General features: G+C 41.9%; 1 protein-coding gene across 5 annotated transcripts in view; it reads right to left on the bottom strand.

The window, feature by feature from the left end:
* Window positions 1–7,814: 7,814 nt before the first annotated feature.
* NME5 (NME/NM23 family member 5) overlaps window positions 7,815–14,989 on the bottom strand; it is a 7,750-nt gene continuing 575 nt past the window's right edge. For 3 of the 5 annotated variants that reach the window (XM_017827992.1, XM_017827993.1, XM_017827994.1), the window contains exons 2-7: window positions 14,241–14,281; window positions 13,978–14,144; window positions 11,998–12,203; window positions 11,525–11,625; window positions 10,404–10,522; window positions 7,815–8,052 (exon numbers count right to left, since the gene is read on the bottom strand). In XM_017827992.1, the coding sequence (XP_017683481.1) occupies window positions 7,987–8,052; window positions 10,404–10,522; window positions 11,525–11,625; window positions 11,998–12,203; window positions 13,978–14,106 (621 nt within the window). In that variant the 5' untranslated portion in view covers window positions 14,107–14,144; window positions 14,241–14,281 and the 3' untranslated portion in view covers window positions 7,815–7,986. The remainder of the gene's footprint in view (window positions 8,053–10,403; window positions 10,523–11,524; window positions 11,626–11,997; window positions 12,204–13,977; window positions 14,145–14,240; window positions 14,282–14,989) is intronic. The other 2 variants (XM_017827995.1, XM_017827996.1) reach the window with 1 other exon arrangement.

Raw genomic sequence — 14,989 nt, 5'->3', positions numbered from 1 at the left:
AACCCCCTGGAGGTATCACCTGGGTTGGAATAGTCCTCACTTCTAAACAACAGCACTTTATAGCCCTGGTCACCTCTGCTATGGACTGCTTTCCATTGCAAGTCTGTGACAAATTATAAATTACTTAAAAAACACTCCCTCCACATTAATCATGTAACAGGAGCAAAATGTTTTATGCCAACATTCTGATACTTTCCCCAAAGAGGCACTGAAGGGGACAGCACTGCCCAGTCAATGTGAAGAGTCAGACTAACCCAAGTTGTTTAAAAGACTCCCATCTCTTCTCTCACCTCCCAGAGCTTTACTAACTTAGCTGAATGGGTTAATTGTGACTCATCTTATTATTTCTTCCAAAGAAAAGATCCAAAAAGTTACTGCATTCCCCTCAGATATCTGCACCTCCTGCTGTGGCCTGAACTTAAGACACCAGAGGAGCTGCAATATTAGCTGCACTGGAATGTTTTGGTTTTGCCTTGCAAAACAGGCCCATCTCTCCAAGTGCCTCAGTTGCCTAAACACACTTGGGAGGGAGGAAAAAGAAAAAGGAAATTTCCATTTTTTTGTATTTAACCAAATAATTCCCACTGTTGCTGAAGGCAAACAGAAGAGAGCGTTCCTCAACATGTTCCTTTTGCACTGTGTACCAAGGCAAGGCAAAACTTTAAGAACACAATTTTTTCCTCTAAAGATTAAGCAAATTCCCATCACTAATGTGTCATCTCTGGACCAGCGTGCAAATCCCACAGTTTCCACGAGCAAAACCAGTTTAATGCTACACATGTGTGCACATAAAAGACACAATGTATTTCTGGAAAACTCACAGGGCACCAGACACATCCACATCCAGCTCTGTCACACCCACAGGTGGGTTGGCACATACAAATGGTGACTTCTGAAAATTATTCTGTATTTAAACCGTCTCAACCTTAAGGAAGAAAACCTGTGGCAGAAGTGTAAATTACTACTAGGTGACAATGAAACTATTGATTTTCATTGGAACTGGACAGATAGATAAATAAAGATCCGATTTCTTGTCAGTACAAGGGAGTGAAAATCAAAAGCTGCCAGTTTATACTGTCAGGACGTTACAATCTCAGGTCATACCCAAATTGACATAGTCTGGCAGCATTCACCTCAGTAGAATGACACCAGATTATAGTACCCAAGGACGTGGCCAAACATCATCTTCTGCAGTAAATCTAAAAAAGCACACAAAAAATTGTTCATTTCAACTTAAAAATATACTTCCCCTTACACCTTTTCCCTCATGGCAGCTGATGAAGGTCATATCAACTGTTTGTACCCAGAAAAAAAAAAAACAGTTAGAGGTGGAAAAAAAAACCCAGCTAGAAATTTTAATTGTCTGTCAAGCTGTGCTCTCTCTGCCCAGGCCAGTCCTGCCTGCACACACACAATTATCACTGAGCTGAGAAGAGCTCAGTAAGAATTTTTGCAAGCTGGGTGTCCCAGTTTTGGAATAGGGAGACATTTCATTTCAGCGTTGCTGGAGCAGAGGAAGATGCAGGCAGAGCAGAGGATCCCACCTGTCCTCACTTGGCCTTTTCTCTACCTGTTCTCTTTCCTTCACAGCTCTAAACAGGGTGTAAATGAACACACTGTGTGGTTTCCCCTTGGATTCATCACCTTTAGTGGCTGTAGACAACAACACAGAGCAGAAAACAAAACAGCTGCAGATGCTGCTAGAGCACAGAACCACAAATCCTCCCAGCCAGACTCATCTGTATCCCTGGAGCCAAATGAATCCCACCTCAGAGCTGTGCAAAACATGCTAAAATACCACCTTCTCCTTTACTGTGAGACATTTTCCTTTACTATAAGACATTTCTATAAGATGTTAGACCAACTGATTCTTTGAGGTTATTCTGCAATACATGTTATTTTTAAAAATAAGCCTTGGCTGGACTGAAAGAAAACTGGCCACTGATTTCTGACCACTGCTTTAGGAAGTCCAAAAGTCATTAACAGATTTGCAACAGCATTACTACATTGACTGCAGATGTCTTTATTAAATCATCAGACCACACAGAAATTCTCTACACATATTCAGGTAGAAAAGCCTCCAAAGAAATGATTCAAAACATGAGATGCCAAGTAATCCAAGCACCAAATGAATGTCAAACCTTGAGAACAGAGGTGTTAAACTCCCCATTCCTACCTACAAGTAGGTACTTCACTAGTGCACATGCAGGAACCATCTGCTTATGCACTTGTCCATATTTTCCAACCTAAATGATTCTGTGATTCTAGATCCTGCTGCTGCTCCAAAGGATGACAGGGAGAGTCTTTTCATTTTTTGGTCCCTGACCTTCACACTTGTACCAGTTCCTTTGTAGTGCATTGCCTCACCTACGGAGGAGAGGTATTATAGAAAAACTAGGCATCATCATTAAAACCATGTTTATGGATTACTTAAAATTGTTCATTCCAGAAATCCCATAGAGTCTTAAAAAGGAACATTTTGCAGAGAGAAAGAGCAACTGGTAAAGATAAATCATGGCTGCCTTGAGCTGTGGTGGCATCCTTTTCCACAGGTAATGATGAATTAATATCAATTACAACGCTAAGCTTGGAGAATGCCTCGGCACTGAGTCAGCACTCAGGTAAGGCAATGTTTTATTGCAGCTCATTAAAGGGAAAAAAAAAGCAATAAAAGGCTTAAGAACCATCACAGATCCTGACTACATGAAGCTAATAAACAGTATGATAAACCATCATTTACATGAATAGGAAAAGGAATGGACATTTCATTTCCTAAGCCTTTGTTGCTCCCATTCAGTTGCACTGAGGGGGCTGTTCGGAGAAGCCCCGTGGTGCCTTGTTTACAAGAGAACTTTGCAAAACAAAGACAGTCACGGTCAAAACTTTGCTGGTCCATTCAGTATATTTACATGGAAGAGCTCTGAGGAAAACAAGTGTTCTGACATAGCCTCATGGGATAGTTCAGTGGAAGTGGTGACAGGGAATGATCTCATGGCTATCTAGATGTGTGTGGTGCCCACAGAAAAAGCATTCCAACTTTCTTCATCCACACAAAAACACTTGAGCAAAATGGAAAATGCCCAAGTGTTCTGCATGCAGGGAACAGTATTGTCCAAGTCTGGCTCCTGAGAAGCTGGGCACAAGCTCCTTATAGGAGTGGAAAATGTGCCATGCCAACACCTGACAGTACATTTCAGACGTACGTCCACCGCACCATCTGAGCAGCTCCCAGGAACGATCCAATTTTCCCCCTTCCTTTTAACTGACAGAATGGAATTGCTCTGGATTTACAACGAAGCACAAACTGAAAGCACAGTTGGAGCCACTGTTTTTTAAGAAGACCTTGCTATGCCATAACTTTTCACGGTTCAGTTGCTAAATTACACATTATAAAAATAAGTAAGTGCAATTGAGGGACTGTGTCAATCTCAGAAGTTTAAACATCACCCTGTAATGGCTGCTTTATAGTGGCCCACAGTAAAGGGGTTTATGGGGCGTGCAGGAGGTTTGTCCGCACGCGTCCGTTAAACACTCCTGGGAATTTTCTCACATGGAGAGACGAGGCCTGACACAAACTAAACACAAAACATTGCCGTCATTCACAGGGCAAACAGGAATGCCACCCAGTAAGAAAACACTTTACAACACCTGAAGGAGATAAGATCCACTGGCCAGCATGGTCAATACGATGTTGCTTTTGGAAATGCAGAATTTCCTAACCTGACAATCAGTGCAGATTCTGGAAACACTGACAAAAACACAACTGTCCCCTTGTAAGGAAATGAGAGCTTAAGCGTTGATTATAAATAGATGATAAAGAAGCACGAGTGGTTTGCAGAGGAGTTTACTAAAGCCAAGAGTATTTAGAGCCAAATTAGGTTCTTGTACATAAAAGTTCCCTGGAATTTAGGGTGAGTTCATTTGTGATTCCCTGCTCAGGCAGCCGGGGGCTGACAGAGTGCACCCAACTGCCTTTTCTCTCCAGCCAAACAGAGGATCCATCCAGGCTGACTCAGAGATCCCAGGTGAAAAGGCTTTTCAATCAATTAAATATGACGGTAATGAAGTCCCAGACATGGTATCAGTGCTGTGTTATTTTATTGTTTAATAATCATTCTTCAGAATAGCACCACAGCTAAGCAAGGGTGAGTCAGTCTGGGGCTCCTGGGGTACAAAAAGCCATGCCATACAAGACAAATGTAACCACACCCAGCAAGGCACCTGAAGACCACCTGAAGACCTTTGTGCAAAAGCATCACCTCCCTCAGCCCTAAAACACAAGCAGTGAACTGAGAATTCTTAATCCTTCAGTGTTACCATTATTGGAGTATCATTCACCCACTTGTCTGCAAGCTGCCTTCTTCTCCCACCAACTGCTTCGTCTCACAACAATGCCTCACTTCTGGCTCAGAAGAGCAACACAAAGCTCTCCCCTGAGCTTATGGCAGTGTCCCCACGATCACTTGGCGGGAGGCAGCATGACAATGATTTGACAGGCATCCTCCCAGGGAGACTCCACACATCAGTCACGCTGCTGACACACTCCACACCCAAAGGAGCTCATCCAGACCAGGGAACATTTCTAGGTACAGGCAGCTGCTCCTCACTGACCATCCAAAAGCAGCAGGTTTTTCCATTTCACTGAGGGCAGAACCAGAAAGAACCTGTTTCCTGTGATGGTCCTGGTGACGCTGCCACACTGGTTTGAGCCAAGTCTGCCAGAGTAAAGCCAAGCAGCAAGTAATGAGCACAGAGGACTAAAATGTTATTTATAGTCCACGAACAAATCTACTGACTGGCATCTAAAAGAGAATAGTACTGCAAAAACAATCACAAGTTATCTTTTTATGATGATCTTTTTATGACGTGCAAAGAGCCTTTCCAACAAAATAAAAATAATTCCACTTCAGATTTTCTTAAAGGAAAGTTAAGAACCACAGTATTTTCAGAGGATGTGCTGTTGTTGGGTAGCACCAAAAATGACCAACGTTTACTGTGCAGAACAACATGAATTATCTTGATCTGACTGCTCCGACTTAATGAATTAATGATGACCCTTATGTCTTCAAATGGCATCTCACTTTAATATGGCACCAAAAAAAAATAAGTGTTTGAGTCACTCCTTCCCTTCATGTAGTGCCATGAGACAAACATCCATCAGTTTATCACCAATGCACCAATCTTTCTCAGACAACTGTTGTTTAAAGGACAGTCATGATAAACAGCTTGAATGAAGGAAGAAACACAAATCCTCTTTTTCTATGTGAGAAAAATGAAGGTTTGCAAATCTCTATGTAACAGCCTTAAATTTGCTGACTGGAATTGCTGAGCTCTGCCCAGAGCCTCATTTCTGGAGCTCTGCACACTGGAATGCTCCGATATATGTGGGCAATGGGAAACTGGCTGTGATTGAGGCTTCTGCCATCTTTTAAGTATGATCAGGGTTCCTGGCAGTTCAACTGTTCTTGAAGATAATAAATCCCTTAGGAGACAGGAAGGCTGAACAATCACGTACTTCAAACTAGCCCAACCTGGGTAGTTCCAAGAACAACTTCCAGTGCAGGTGATAGCAAGTGTATGATAAGTGAAGTTCCAGGAGAAAGCCAGTTGAAAAAACAGAATTAAGGGAAACAGACTGAACTGCTGGTTTTATGGACGCAGCTCAACTCCAGCACTCCGGCAATAAAACTAAAATGAACTCCCTCAAAGTTAAAAATCCCCAATAAAACTGAACAGGCAAGGTAATTATTTTGACTTGACAGAGGGAGAGGATAGGTCACTTGTTTCCACAGAGAGCACCTCACCTTGCTGACATCAAACAGCAAGACATCTTTCAGTTCTTCTGGGATTTTTCCCAAAGCTACATTTGCTGTGCCACGGATTTACAACACTGGCCAAGCCTGTATCACTCTGGGCTAAAGCAGAACCTGAAGACCAAAAGAAAAGCAGCAGCATGTGCCCCAACAGCCTCTCCCGTGGTGTCACAGCTCCCCCACGGGACCAGGCTGGTTCTCCATTTCACATTCCCAGGACTGACCCTCTGCCCACATCCTGCTTCCTAATGCAGGTTCCTCAGGATCTCAGCTGGGAGATTTGCTGAATCAATACTTGTCCTGTGAGTACAGAGTCGGGATGGCACCCATGGGATGAAGGGAACTTCTCTCTTTCCACCTTTCCCTTGGAAAAATGGAAGTGAACACCTGGTGTTAGCTCCAATACGAGAGAGTAATTCCATGACAGATGAACACTTGAATGACTGAAAATTTATATTACATGGGTGATAAAGGTGACATTTTCAACATCAGCTGTCTTTGCCCTTTCTCCCAACCCCCCTGGTAAGGACCCACCTACTCTGTGAAGTCACAATCCTCTGCAGGTACAAAAGCAAAACTGGAAACTCCAGCAATAACATAAAAGACACATTTATTGCCAAGCAGTATCACATCAACGTAACCAAATGCCAAAGTAACTAAAAAAATACAGCCAAATGCCTTGTGAATTCACTGGATTTTCATTTTTGGCACCTTCAAAAAGGGATTTTTTTTTTTATTTTGCTGACAGGAAACCACACAGCACAACTGTCCTGTAATTGGAGCAATCAGACACATATGGGGACAAAATTTATAGGCAAAATAAACTGGTTGTGAACAGATCTGTTTGCTGTATTTCTAACCACCTCATTTTTTTTTCACTATTCAAGGGTTTGAGCTTTCTTTTTGTTGTTTGTTTCTTTTTTTTCTTATCCTAGAAGTCCCAAGATTTTCAGGTCCTGGTACTGTAGGGACCAATTTTCTAAATGTTTATTCTCAGGGCTGGCAATAGTGGTTTATTCCACTGAGAGGATAAATAATTCACTTAAACAAAGTTTAATGTTACAAACAAATGACTTATGTTTCTGGTAATTACTGAAATTGGGGGAGCAAGTTTTTTCATGAAACAAATTATGAAATTGCTTGTTTGTTTAGTATTAGTCAAGCATACCAATATTTCAGGGTTATGAAAATGACACTTTCTTCATTCTAGCCAGTCAAACCATAAGATATTAAGCTTGAAGTTAACAGTACAAGTACAGCTCTTTGAAGAAAATCAAAAAGCCCACATCCCCAAAAAACAGTTCATTTACTTCAGAAAAGGTAAGTGTGGGACTGACCCATTGCCCCATTTTCTTGAAATTCTCAAATAGAACACACTAAAGTTCAAGCAAAACCAAAAATCTGCATACCTTTAGGAGCAGGAGCACACAGAAAACACTCTCAGGGTGAGCTGTTCCAGATAAGCACTTTGCTTGCAAAAAAATGCTGGATGATAACCTCAGTCCTTGACTAAAATACATCTTCTTGGGACTTGTAATGTAAATCAAAGACTGATTTATAATCACTGTGCCTTTTGCCATCGAGATGGGAAAGGTGCATTCAACGTACCTTCAACTTACATTCTGACAAAATAAATCATCTTCAAGAGTAACCTTAGCTCGGTGACGTAATCAGCAATTAAAATTCCCAAGTTGCTAATATACCTCTAGTAATTGTTTTCTATGTTACATCCAAGTACCTCCCTTCACAACTGAATTCTTCTCTGCTAAACAATGCTAAAAAACCACTCTTGGTTTCACAAAGCACAGGCCAGGTGGGTGTCATTTGGGAATCCACACTGGTGTAAATAATTTTGTTCTCCCCACACCAAGAAAAATGGAGAAAACAGCAGTAAGTCACACCTGCTGAGAACGTTGTCTTTTTCTAATCACCCAATGCCATAAATTTATCATGTAATCCTACATTCTCTTCATCAATAGAGAAGCCACTAGAGCTACTTCATCCTGGTTAAGTGCAAGGTTATTTATTCCATGAAGACACAAGTAGTTATGATAGATGCATTTATTTCAGATAATATTGGTTACACAGTCAATGGACACACTGATAATATACATCTGTAGCTTGAAATGCCTGAGCTGGTTTCCACTGAGCCCTCATCCCTCGATGCTCCTCCTCAGAGATGAAATTGTAGTTTAGGTTTATTAGGATTGTGTTCAATCAACCAGTCAGCAAGCCAAATCTGTGGACAAAACCCCCAAATGTTGTCAGTTTTCTGTTGTTTTCTACTAAATGTATGGGAGAATATTAAAAGCATTATTTGAAACCTCTGCTACAGATACTCTCCTACTGTGCTGCAAAATTAAGACCTTCCAGAAAAATATGGACATACAGATAACCTGCTTTTTCAAAATGTTCTTTTAAATGTTCACAGCTTATATTGCTTTTGAACAATTCACGCTGACCTTTAGAAGGCAACTCTTCCTGGCAGTGTTTATCTTTTTGTAATTGTAAGAACATTTGAGCCATATTTCAAATAATCCAGCCAGCTCTGCTTTGGAATGAGGCTGCACAAGACACATGAAACTGCTTAATGAAATATTACTCCTGACAACACTTAGAGATACCTCATCTAGTAATCATTCATTCAAAGTGCCAGCCTTCTGCACTCAAATCACTTTATAATACCTAAAACTTAAAACCAAAACGTGGTTACTTTTTGAAATTCATCTTGTAAGTTTTCCAGCATGTTGTACTTGAATAAGAATGTGGGAGGCAGGAATGTTGTGAGTCCCAACTCCATCTGCCAGTCTGGGCCTGGCCTTAGGCAAATTAACCTTTTGCCTCGATTTCTCCACTTGTAAAGCAAAGTTTTTAACACATCCTTATTTACTTCACAGGGCTGTTGATGATTAGTTTCTGGAATGCTGAGTACAACAAACTTCATACCACACTGTGAAGTGAAAGAACTGGTGGAATGGTAAACCAGGGAGGTCAGCAACACTCTCCCTTTATCACCACGTGCAAAAAGGTTGGTTTGCAAAGGGAGAGCCAACAAGCTGAGCACCAGGACAGGTTAGTCAGAACAGCAGAGGAACAGTAAGAACACAAGACAGAAATGGAAAACAAACAAATAAAAAATCTCAAAACACAAAAGTCCTTAGAAAAGCCACTTCAGGGGGAAAAAAATTAAAATAATTTGAACCCAATTAAATTTATCCTGTGTTACTTAAAGAATTGGCTGAGACAACCTCTGTACTGCCAGTAAGTATTTCTGAGTGCACAGACAGTTTCTGATGCCATCTTCAAGAAGGGAAAAAAAAAAAAAAAGGATACTGGAAAAAACAAAAACATTCCATTAACAAAACATTCCATTCCCTCCCTGTGAGTCACCTACCAGGTAACAAACAGAAAAGCAACAGGCAACATATATTTCTGAAGCAGTATCAAATCGTTTTCCTGCTGTTACAAGTTCACAGACATTGTGGACGGCCAAGAAGGTGAAAATATAATGTTTTTAGCAAAGCTATTGACACTGCTTCATGCAGCTTTCATATAAGCAAAGAAGGAAAGCATTGCCTCGCTTAAGTTACTATTAGATACCTCATAATTGACTAGGAAATTGTGCTAAGAATGCAGATTAAATGAAACCCAAAACAATGAGTTAAAATAATGGGACTTGTAACAAGAAAAAAATCAGTTTTTAATACAGTGAAGACATGACTGAAGGGAAAGAAGATGGTAATACTCTTCAAATATGCAATAGGAAGCTGCAAAAAAAGGAGATGATACATTGTCTCCAGTGTCTTCTGGGGATAGTAAAAGGGGGGAAAGAAAGTAATGGGCTCAGAATTGGAGCCCAGGAGATTTAGGCTATCTTTTAGTGAAAGCTTTTAACTAAGTATAATTAAGCACTGAAACAGATTGCCCAGGGAGACTGTAGATTCTCCATCATTTGGGGTGCTAAAGAACAGGCCAGAGTTAGATACAACTGGTCTGGCCTTTGGGCAAAGGCATAGATTTCATCTCTGTTTTCGAGATTTCTATGGCAACAGTGCCAGACATACAGATAAAGTAAACAGGTTATAAAGTTGGAACAATTCAAAGTGCATTTAATTTGACCTTATGTATATCACATGTTCACAGAAACACCCCAAGTCATTTTTCAGGCTTTTTTTCCGGAAATGTATCTTTTAGAAAAATGCAATGTTGATTATAAACCTGATAACAATGTAAAATCCACCACAAGTGCCATTAAGTTGCCACATGGATCAATTATCTGCATGCTTAAAGAAGTAGTAGTGTGAACTAGTACTAGTAGAGCTTTAAAAATACAAAAACACATTTACCCTATTTTTCCAGATGAAAGAAAGCTCATTTCGTTTGGGGACTGAAAACACACCCTCGTTTCATCTCTAACAAACAAATCAACCTCTTGAAACCAAATGTTATTTGATTAGCTCATTAGCTACTAGCTAAAACAGCACAGCTCTTCAGCTCTTCAGCAACAGAGTAGTTTTCCTACGTACAGGGACTTAGTAAACACAGAGTAAACTATCCCAAAGCTTATCCCAAAGCTTCCACTGTACCTACCATTGGGTCTGCTGGCTTCTTTTTGCACAGGGCAGTGAGCCCAGCCAGCAATGTTGGCTTCACATACAGGTTCAAGTAATCCCTTGCTCTTTGTCCAGTGGGAACTGGCTCCAGGATCGCTGGGAAGAGTAACCACAGGTGTTAGAAAGCAGCTTGTGGAGTGATTAAAACCGTTGCTCTTTCAAAGTTTGTTTATACCTGAGCTGCTCTTCTCCTTAACAAGTTAATAATACATCGTGGGGTTTATAGCTTCTCCCACAACAAACTGCAAAGAAACTCCCTAAACCTCTTTACAATGTCCCTGAGGTAATGTTACTAATTATAGTCTATTATGGAAAATGAGGAAATCCCATCATCCGGGGAAAACCTGTATGCCTGAAGAGAAACAATATATCCCATGTTTACCACTTTCTTCTGGCAGTGTGAAGGTGCTTTCCAAAGACCCTAAAGATCCCACCTTTAGCCCTGCTTTGTTGTCAGGGTGAGGAGCAGAGACATAACTTACAATGGGTAAGGTTTGGAGGGAAGTGCAACATTTTCTGCTAAATTCACTGATCTGCTTGACAAAAGCAGACATGTTTTTCTAGCTGTTGCACTTGCATCCTTCTGTCAAAGAGCAAAGACTGTTACAAACAAGATTCTCTCCCAGCCTTTCCAGGTTTTAAGGCCCCTTTCTCTGGCACTTAACTTTAGAATTGCACTGTCATGTGAGCATCCAGCTGTTTTTGAACAGGAATTACTCAGCCTGAGCCCAAGAAGAGAGTCAGCTGAGAATTCTCAAGCCAACAGGAGTCTCCGGGGCTGACAGTGCCAGAAACACTTGGAGTGTAACAGCTTCCCATTTCCTCTCATTTACCAGCTTTGTCTGCTCCAGTTCTCTGAGCACAGAGTTTGAAAAGTGGAAGCAATCTGTGTAACTGTATTGGCTCTTCAGATAGATTTGGTAGCCTTTCATAGAAGTACCAGCTTATACATAAAGGGACCCACAAACAGCAAACAAACCCAACCTCTTCTAAATCAGTTGTATCTGGAGTCTGGGCAGAGACAAGTAATACCAGGGAAGAACAGGAAAGGAATTTATCCTCCCCAAGACTGGCAATGTATCAACTGAACCATTTTACCTTCTGGAAACATGAATCGAATCTCTCTCTCTGCTGAGGAAACGCTGAGACTGCCATGAAGCCCATTCCTCAGCTCATCAGTCCCATAGAGTGCTCTTAAGCTAAAAAACAAGAAAAACAACTGCTTGGAGGGCAACTGCAAATCCCTTCCAGGTCTCTGGAGTCTGAGAGCACAGAAAAGCAATATATATGGACTAATTAACAGGACACAGGCTTGATTTTGTTTTAAACATAGGAAGTAGCTACCTAAAACTTCTGTTCAAGCACTCATCATTCCCTATAAAAGACGTGAACTCCACATAATAAAAAACAAAGGTGAAAAGCTGCTACACAAAAGTGAAGAGATATGAAGCCACTCCAAATCTGTGTCTGTACTGTACAAAAACAAAAAAAAAAAAAAAGGAGGAATTCTGGTCTCAGTTAAGAGAATGACAAAGTCCTGCTGACTTCCCCAAGGCCAGTCAGTGAGTTACCTGTGAGGGTGAGTTATCCTAGCTCTCAGGCTGTTGGATGGTCCAAGCAATTCCTTCCAGTGTGAGACTGCACAATGTCTAGCAAGAACCATAGCAACTAAAGGGCCAGAACTCATATAGGCTGTTAAATTAGGAAAAAACACTTTCCCAAATTGATCTGCATAGAAGTTGCTACATTGCTCTGGGCTTAACTGGAGCCTTCGTTTCTATAAAGTATAAAAGACAAAAAAAGGAATTAAAAAATCTTGGTATATTGAAAGAGCTTAGAGCATTAAAAGACCTCAGAGAGGATACAGTCCTCTGCTGCAGCCATATCTTCAAGTGTAGAACACAGAACAACTTCCAAGCCTAATCTGATTCTCCCAGATCTGATTCTCTTTGAGATACAGAGTAACAAAGAGCAAGACTTGTCCAACTTAATTAAGCAAACAGGCCATTTGAGTAAGATGTGATTTTAGCCCAGGCAAACTACAGCATTTTCTAACTGCTGGATGACAGTCAGGGTACTGTACAGAAAAAGTGAAGAGTGTTACAAGGGCAGGATTTCATTATTCAGCTGCTCAAGCACAATGTTCTACTTTTAAACAAGTTTCTCTCCAGCCCACACTGTTAATTATGCAATTGTTCTATTTTTCATTCAGTACTCATGCTTTGTCACTCTCCCAATACCTGCCTAGGCTGCAGGTGGCCAGGATCAGGACAACTCTGGGAGGTTATCAGAAAGCACAGGGCAGTCAAGAAAAAATTTTAAAGTGCATTCTTTGAGCTCAAACTTACACAACAGAAGAGTACCATAAATTCAGAGTCCTAATAATTTTGCTGTCAAAAGCCATTGGAGACATCAGAAGACCCCATTAACATATTAGAATTAATTAAATAAATAAATAAATAAAATCTAATTTGTTTCATCTTCTGATACATACCATATCAATAGAATCATGGAATGGTTTGGGTTGGAAGTGGCCTTAAAAATCATCTGGTTCCAACTTCTCTGCCATGGGCAGGGACACCTTCCACTAGCCCAGGTTGCTCCAAGCCCCGTCCAACCTGGCCTCGGACACTTCCAGGGATGGGGCAGCCACAGCTTCTCTGGGCAACCTGTGCCAGAGTTTCACGACCCTCACAGGGAAAAATTTCCTCCCATCATCCCATCTTTCAGTGTGAAGCCATTCCCCCTTGTCCTGTACCTCCATCCCCTGTCCCCAGTCCCTCTCCAGCTCTCCTGGAGCCCCTTTAGGCTCTGGAAGGGTCTCTAAGGTCCCCCCTGGCTGAACACCCCCAGCTCTCTCAGTCTGTCTGCAAAGCAGAGACGCCCCAGCCCACGGAGCATCTTCGTGACTTCCTCTGGAGTGCCTCCAACAGGTCCATAAATAAATAAATGCAAATAATGAACACAAATAAATAAAAGAACCAGAAAGGTACCAAAAAAACCCCACCCGAAACAAGGGGGGGGGCGGAGCCCCCGCCGCCCTCAGGCGCGAGCGCACAGCGCCCCCCAGCGGCCAACCTGCCAGGGTCATTTACATATTCATAAACTATATTTAAATAATCGTGAAGCCAATTTACTCTAAAAACAGCGGAAACCAAAAAGCCAGACTGCAACTGGCCGGCTATCGAATTCAATTAATTTCTACTTTCCCCCTGCATGCTGCACAAAACCTCCTGAGACCAGAACGATGTGCTCTCCAAAGAGTTACTTCAGAGAGTCCACACATCTGCTCCAGGCATTTGCTAAATCTTTTATTAACCAAGTCAGTGTTTTCCTGTGGTCAGCAAAACAGTTGGTCTGCTCTGTTTCATCCCATGCACCAAAAAAAGGTCTCCTTACAGAATCTGGCAGCAATGCTTGATGACATGAAAAATATAAATTGATTTTTGGACACACAAGCCTTTAGTTACTGGCTTGATTGCTGAAAGTTAAAATAAATATCGTCCTGACTTATAAGCTGTAGTTGTTTTCTCTGGAGCACAGCCTGTTACCTGAATGATCGTGAATCCTGATCGGAGAATGATATCCTCTATTTCTTCTTCTTTATGAATGACATCAGGTTTGATGATAGCCAGAGTCTTTTCCACATAAATCTGAGGTTCAGGCATTAACACCTCCATCTTGGCTTCTAAATCAGAATTCACGTGGCCCTTTTGTCCTGCAATGACACCATGACATTTGGAGTTTGTCTACTGCACAGTCCCCTGCGGTGACATCCACCATGTACTCCGGGAACAGACAGGGACACCCCCACCTCACAAAATCCATAAGATGTTCTCTGGACTGGTCAGCACCCTGCGGTTCACATTCCCATTTTCAGTGCAGCAGCATTTTGTGGAAAACAAGGAAAAGATTTAATGTTGTTCTTCACTAACTCGGACAGCGTATGAGGAAAGAGAAGCATTATCACACACCTTGCTGAGTGCAGGAGCGAGCCAGGCTCGCGGGCTCACTGCATTCCCACACCCTCCCTCCATCCACCAACCCTGGGCTCCTCCAAACCCCAAATCTGTATTCGCATGCATGAAGACTGGGGAGCTGGTCCATCTCTGAGCCTCAGGGTATTTCTCAATCGTTATTTAATTGCTGTATTTATGGGCTCAAGACAAAGTGCCAGTTTTCTCACTGAGTGGATGCATTGGCAAGCCCAGAGCACAGAACTGTGTTGGGAATGGGGGAACTATTTTCAGGGTTTCCTACAGACTTGTGACCACTTGTGACCTTCTTCTCATCAAGAATGGTATGGGTGGGAAGGGACCTTAAAGATCATCTCGTTCCACCCCCTGCCATGGGCAGGGACACCTTCCACTAGCCCAGGTTGCTCCAAGCCCCATCCAACATGGCCTTGGACACTTCCAGGGATGGGGCAGCCACAGCTTCTCTGGGCAACCTGTGCCAGAGTTTCACAACCCTCACAGGGAAAAATTTCCTCCCATCATCCCATCTTTCAGTGTGAAGCCATTCCCCCTTGTCCTGTACCTCCATCCCCTGTCCCCAGTCCCT

This window comes from Lepidothrix coronata, unplaced genomic scaffold (assembly GCF_001604755.1).
Source record: "Lepidothrix coronata isolate B3197 unplaced genomic scaffold, Lepidothrix_coronata-1.0 Scaffold144, whole genome shotgun sequence".
In the NCBI taxonomy this organism is placed as follows: domain Eukaryota; kingdom Metazoa; phylum Chordata; class Aves; order Passeriformes; family Pipridae; genus Lepidothrix; species Lepidothrix coronata.
The sequence above is the reverse complement of the archived record's forward strand: the minus strand, read 5'-3'. Positions and strand labels throughout refer to the sequence as shown.